This window comes from Osmia bicornis, chromosome 7 (genome assembly GCF_907164935.1).
Source record: "Osmia bicornis bicornis chromosome 7, iOsmBic2.1, whole genome shotgun sequence".
Taxonomy (NCBI): Eukaryota; Metazoa; Arthropoda; class Insecta; order Hymenoptera; family Megachilidae; genus Osmia; species Osmia bicornis.
In genome coordinates this window covers 2,921,387-2,927,959 of record NC_060222.1, presented here as the reverse complement: position 1 = coordinate 2,927,959, position 6,573 = coordinate 2,921,387, and the positions used below count along the sequence as shown (strand labels likewise).

The 6,573-nt window shown below is 33.4% G+C and overlaps 1 protein-coding gene across 1 annotated transcript; it reads right to left on the bottom strand.

Moving 5' to 3' along the window:
- Positions 1-617: 617 nt before the first annotated feature.
- Positions 618-4,647, bottom strand: LOC114873753 (vam6/Vps39-like protein). Its single transcript, XM_029182406.2, has 11 exons — positions 4,438-4,647; positions 4,188-4,361; positions 3,873-4,122; positions 3,574-3,806; positions 3,249-3,493; positions 2,736-3,161; positions 2,348-2,665; positions 1,841-2,267; positions 1,663-1,770; positions 1,261-1,585; positions 618-1,184 (listed from the first exon to the last, which is right to left on the bottom strand). Exons 1-11 carry the CDS (start codon positions 4,505-4,507, stop codon positions 1,121-1,123), a joined length of 2,640 nt encoding a protein of 879 aa, XP_029038239.1. The 5' UTR covers positions 4,508-4,647; the 3' UTR covers positions 618-1,120.
- Between the last annotated feature and the right edge of the window lie 1,926 nt (positions 4,648-6,573).

Here is a 6,573-nt window from a genome sequence, read left to right as displayed (position 1 = left end):
TTGTGAAAATATATAAAACATTATTATTAAAATTAAATCACTACTCAAGTTAAATAATCAGATAATTATTTCTTTATGAATTTTCATTATCTCATTCGTTTAGTTGATATGCTCTTAATATTAGAACTATTAATAAAGTGATTAAAAAATGATTATACATTATTGTTAATTAACATTAACATTATTACTATCATAAGAAACATAAATATCTTCATTAGATGTGCTTACAACAGTGACTAATTATTTTATTATATTTTCCTTTACATTTTATAAATAATGATTTCGTGATCATTAATATTGATAGAATTGTATTAATTAATTTAAATGAATTAACTATAAAAACAACTAAATCTTTTAATTATATATATTTGAATGGAAAAATGTAAATGCATTTAAGACTGCACTTGTATCAGTATCGTGTCTGACTTATAACAGACGGCGTAGGAATACATGATAACTTGTGACATCACTAGTCCCGTTTACCCATATTCTGGACCGGGCACGCCCCATCCTCTCTATTACATATTATTACGAAAATTGAAGAAAATATTACTAAATTGAAAAGAAAAAGTGTTTGGAATGTACGGAAAAGGAAGAATAAAGATAAATGCTCGAAATAAATTATGGGAAAGCTCATTTATTATGTGATTATTTACATTCACTTCTTCATGGCATTCTGTTGTTAAATACTGTCTATTATTAAAATTTTGTACTGTAAGTTCCTTCTGAATGATAAAAACTACGAAATTAAAGAATAAGATATTTTTAATTATACCTTGTTGTTAAATATATAGATTATATTGCACGCTATAAATAAATAAATAAATATTATACTTCTATATGTATACGAGACATATATATAATACATGCGTATAAAATAAAGTAACTAAGTAGAGGTTTCTTAGTTTCGTATTTAAAAGAATAAAATATAAAATTAAATATTAACGATTGTACTGCGAAAATAATAATACACTTAAGAATAGATCACAGCAAATTTCAGTAGGAAGGCAATTGGAAAATGTGTACATTTATATACGTAGCATGAGCAGAGGTACATCACAGGGTACATTTTACATTACTTAATAATTAATATAATAAACATATTTAAACTATACGTAGCTTATATTTTACGATCTTGACACGAATAATGTACAATATCACCATTCGGATATCTTGCGAACGCACTGAAAAATAATTTATATTATAATTTAATCATGTAGTAATTAATCAATGTTATTCATACACTATATAAACACGAACCTCTGATTACTAAATCGTTTTTTACATACTGGACATATATTAAATTCCGTCATAAGAACACTCTGCGACTCATAATGCATTCGTTGTTCTTGTACTTGTAAATGTTCAGCATACAATAATCCTTTTAATACTTGTATCCTTCTCCTGGCATTCAACTTTTCCTGCAAACTGACTTCTAAAAAGTGTTTGATTCTACCTATAGGAACCGTATCTGGCAAAACCTCTATTGCTTTCAATGGATTTATTTTTGATGCATGTTTTTCGAGTATCTGAAGTGCCATTTCCAAGTCGGGCTGTGGTGTTCTTTGAATTTCCGGGGTACGTCCTAAAATAATAGTTCTAAATATATATCACTTGTTATCATTTCAAAGTATTGAATTACTGTTTATATTAAAATTTTACCTGTCATTGGAAGTCCTTCGTTATCAGGTTTCAATAGCTGTTGAATAAGCAATACGTAAACCTCGTCTGCTCCATCAGACTGTTTCTGCTTATCCGTACCCTCTTGCTCTTAAAATAACAAGAGTACAATTGCATATATTTTTAAATAAATATTTTCGATGTTCAAGTTGATACGTACTTTGATACTTGGCGTACACATTGTTGCAATATTCAATGGCTTTTGATATATCATTAAGGAGACTAACATATATAGATATAGTCTGTTGATGGCGTCCGAGTCGTCCAAGAATAATTGCCCGTTCCTCGTACAAATTGTCAAAAGGAAAATGTACTAATATCGTTTCTGGGGTATAGTGAATAGATTTTTCTAAAAATTGTTGTAATTTCTGTCGAATGTGTTGCGCCGTTTGTTTTTCAGCAGGTGTTGCAGTATCGCTCATAGACGCTAAACATTTCTCTTTATACTGATGTATTAAAACATTATGATACAATGGGTTAGTATCTTCCCAAACATGTACAACTTGTTCTAAATATGTTATAACTAAATCTTTATGACAACGAAGAAGGTAGTCCAACACTTTTGGTCTTGGTAATTGTTCGACTTCCTACAATTACAAGCATGCTATACATGTAAGTTGCATAAAAATCGTACCAATTGTATAAAATATTACGTGTCACATATTACTTGTATATCCTCCATAAAAATTCTAAGTCCTTGTTCTGGATCTTCATTTAAGACCCAACCAGCAAATTTCAAAATTAAATCCATGTGATCTTTTCCAAGGTGTTGCAAGTATTGTATTGTTCTTTCGGTACCCTTTAAACTAGAATCATTTTCCTTCGCATGTTTTTCTAGGAGTTCCAATGCTTTTTTATGTTGCCCTTTAGTTTGGTACAGTATAATAAGTTCCGGATATTTTTGATGCATTAATAGAGTCTTTTCAGCTTCCGCTAAGTGACAATGATTCAGTCGAAGTAACGGCGCTACCAACGCATCGGTAGTCTGGAAGAAAAATGATAAATTTTAATATCCTCTAACTAATAATTATTTATCATTAGTCGCAAATTTTTACCTGTAAATAACATTTTAACAAAGTTGTATCTATAATTTTTAGGAGTTGTTCTGTAGCTACTGCTGTCATATTTTTCTCTCCTTCTATCAAACCTTTTTCCTTATTGTTATCCTTATCCTTTGATTTGGGATCACCGAGTAATTTGTGTCTAACTTCGGTAAGAAAAACTATTAATGCGCGCAATCCCTTTTCCAAGTCATGATCTTGTAATTTGGGCAAAGATGGATCACTGACTTCAGAATTATTAGTCGATGGTGTAACCAAATGAGGAAACAACGTGATCACTTCGTATGGATCTGTTCCTAACTTTAAAAATAAATCCATTGCATCTTGAAATCTTTTGTTATGAAAGAGATGATGAGCATATAATGTCTGAATTTTGTATGTTTGTTTAATCTTCTCCTCTTCGGATATATCTGACAAACTCTAAAATCATATAATATATATTTGTAATTATCTGTAACTATCACAATTATTGGCGACAAAAAGAAATCGAAAATATTATTTCCGTACAGTTAGTTTCAGTGCCAGCTGAAACTGGTCTTGTTCAAGTAATGTTCTAATTTGGTGTGTTACATCAACTCCCCTTACACACCAAATATGACTAATTGATGCCACAAAAACCTTCCCCTGTTTGCATCTATATATTAGCCTGGCTTTATTCAAGTCTTTTATTGTTTGAATATGCATACAACCCTCTATAGTGTATATTTCCAATCTGTCATGTACAATTCCAAGTACATAAGGATCATCCCAAGCTGAAATAATTCAATCTATATGACACTAAAATAATTAAATAACTACATAATAGTCTAATTATAATTTATGAATTATATACCTATTGCACTTGGTGTATCAGACCATTTTAATGGATTGTGTTGAATCAATTCACCCTTTGTATCCATGATAAAGGACTGAGAATCTTTTCCTAATACAAATGAATTATCAGATAGTTTCGTAACACTTGGTTCAGGAGATTTTCCAGTTGGAAATAACTCTTTAGGTTTTCCTTTTAAATCCAAAATTGTGTATGATAGTCCACGGAATCCCAGGATTATTGATTCACCGCACCTTTATTTTAATTAAGAAACATTTTATCATAAAAATAAATAATCCATTTTACATCATATGCATTACCAAGATAGTTCACGTGGTATATCTGATACAGAAAGTTCAAAATCTCCATATTCTTCAAATTTCTTTCCCTTCCAAGAATATAACTGTAGCTTACGTTTAACAGCAACACATAAACGTACAACTGTATTTTTTTCACCAGTAGAACTTGTTTGTACATCTAAAGTGAACAGGGTGGCACCACGGGTCTTTTGTAATTGAGAAATTTGTTGAAAATTTGGTGAGTTTAAATCATGAACGCATACTATATTATCTGTAAAAGAATGGTATCATCAGAACACTTGCTTCAATAAAAATTAAACACAAAGATAACTATACCTGTTAAAATAATTAACAAATTATGTTCTGGTACAACATCTATTTGATTGATACGTTTTTTGTTAAAATTTTTGTTATGGCGCAGTAATTCTAATTTGTGATTATCATCAGACACAGATGGTACATTATACATAAGGAGGTGACCTTCTCTAGTACCAATTAATAAATTGTCATCTGAAATGTTTCATGATTATTTATAAAACTTATAGTTATGATTACTCTTCCAATACAAAGGGTATATATCACAAACCATATGCAGCCATAGACTCTATTTGCACAGCAATATTTAATATCGACGTTTCTTCGTAAGCATCGTGCATTTTGATTCTTAAAATAAAACTGCTGCAGTTATACTTTTAAAAACCGAACAATATAAAAATAATCCCTTTGTTATTAACTTTGGCCTAAAGCACCGACTACAGATCCAACAAGATTAGACATGCCTTTGTTTTCAAGCAGTTTGTGCCATGAAAATGAACGCCATCTACTTTATCCTAGTACAAAAAAGAAAGCCCCTCCAAAGGGCCATTCAGGCGAGGGGGGTCACAAAGGGTTGATTTCATTCCTATCCCGGATAAACCACATCTACATGAAGCTAGCCGGAAGGAATAATAAAATATGATTATTTTTAATTTTTCTGAGTGTATTTCGTTTGTAAATTTTTGTAAAGTTTGTAAAATACCAGTATAATTTTTTTCCAGAGTTTATTTAATTTACTTCATTTATTTTTTTTTTCTTATTAAATAAGCTCATCGAAGGGGAATAACATTTATGATTATATCCCTCTTCTGGATCTCAGCCGAGGTCCCCATTTATTTTACTTTTTCCAGTTATTTATATAATTTTATTCCTCATTATAGATTTTATTCCTTACATTCCTGCATTCCTTACATTCCTGCAACCCGTAAATACCATTTTTTTTTTTTTTTTTTTTTAACGTGGTGGAAATCTTCAGAAAGACACCTTCAGCCCCCCTGGGGAGGGGCCGGAGGTAGTGTGGGATTTTTACCCACTAAAACCACCACGGTGGCCTGCACTAGGGCGGAAGGGAGGGTCCTTTGACCCTCCGCCCTGTGCCAAACTCCGCCGGCATCGGGGGCCACACCCGATGCCGGCACTTCTCGGGCCGCGTGCAGTGGAGACCAGGGCCCCAGCCCCGGAACCCTACGGAATTCCTTTACATCCCTACATTCCTTACATCGCTTCATCCCTTACATCCCTAAATTCTTTTCATCCCTACATTCCTCACATCTCTTCATCCCTTAAATCCCTACATTCCTCACATCTCTTCATCCCTTAAATCCCTACATTCTTTCGATCCCTACATTCTTATCATCCCTACATTCCTTTCATCCCTACATTCTTTTCATCCCTACATTCCTTACATCTCTGCATCCCTTATAATAAATATATTATAAAGACTGCTACTAGTAAAGGTAAGTAAAGGTAAGTAAAGGTAAGTTAATTCCTTTTTTCGCGAAATTTTCGAAAAAACAGCGCCCCCTAGGGGCAAAAATGTGAACTAAAATTCGATGTCGGATCAGCGCCATCTGGTTTCAGAAAAAGGAACTGAATCATGCTACAATTTTGGCCCTCTGGCGGCAAAAATGTGAACTAAAATTTCGATGTCAGGTCAGCGCCATCTGGTTTCCAAAAAAGGAACTAAATCATGCTACAATTTTGGCCCTCTGGCGGCAAAAATGTGAACTAAAATTTCGATGTCGGGTCAGCGCCATCTGGTTTCCAAAAAAGGAACTAAATCATGCTACAATTTTGGCCCTCTGGCGGCAAAAATGTGAACTAAAATTTCGATGTCGAATCAGCGCCCTCTGGTGGCGAAAATGGGAACTAAATTTGTATAAAATCGCAGGCCTTATAGCCGCAAAAATTTGAACTCAATGTCAGGGAGGTACTGGGATGTATGGAATGCAGGAATATAAGTGATAGAGGCATGTAAGGGATGCAGGGATGTAAGGGATGTTGGGATATAAAGAAGGCAGGAATGTGAGGAATGCAGAGATGTAAGGGATGTAGAGATGTGAGGAATGTAGGGATGTAAGGGAGGCAGAGATGTAAGGGATGCAGAGATGTAAGGGATGCAGAGATGTAAGGGATGAAGAGATGTAAGGAATGTAGGGATGAAAAGAATGCAGGGATGTAAGGGATGAAGAGATGTAAGGAATGTCGTGATGTAAGGGATACAGGGGTATAAGAGTAATGTAAGGGATAAAGGGATGGTAAGAGATAGAGGGGTTTAAAACATAGATGCATTAAAGGGATGTAGAAATGTGAGGATTGCAGAGATGTGAAGGATGCCGATATGTAAGAAATGCAGGGATATAAGGAATATAGGATTGAGCCCCGTGACACCCTCAAATAGGGGTAA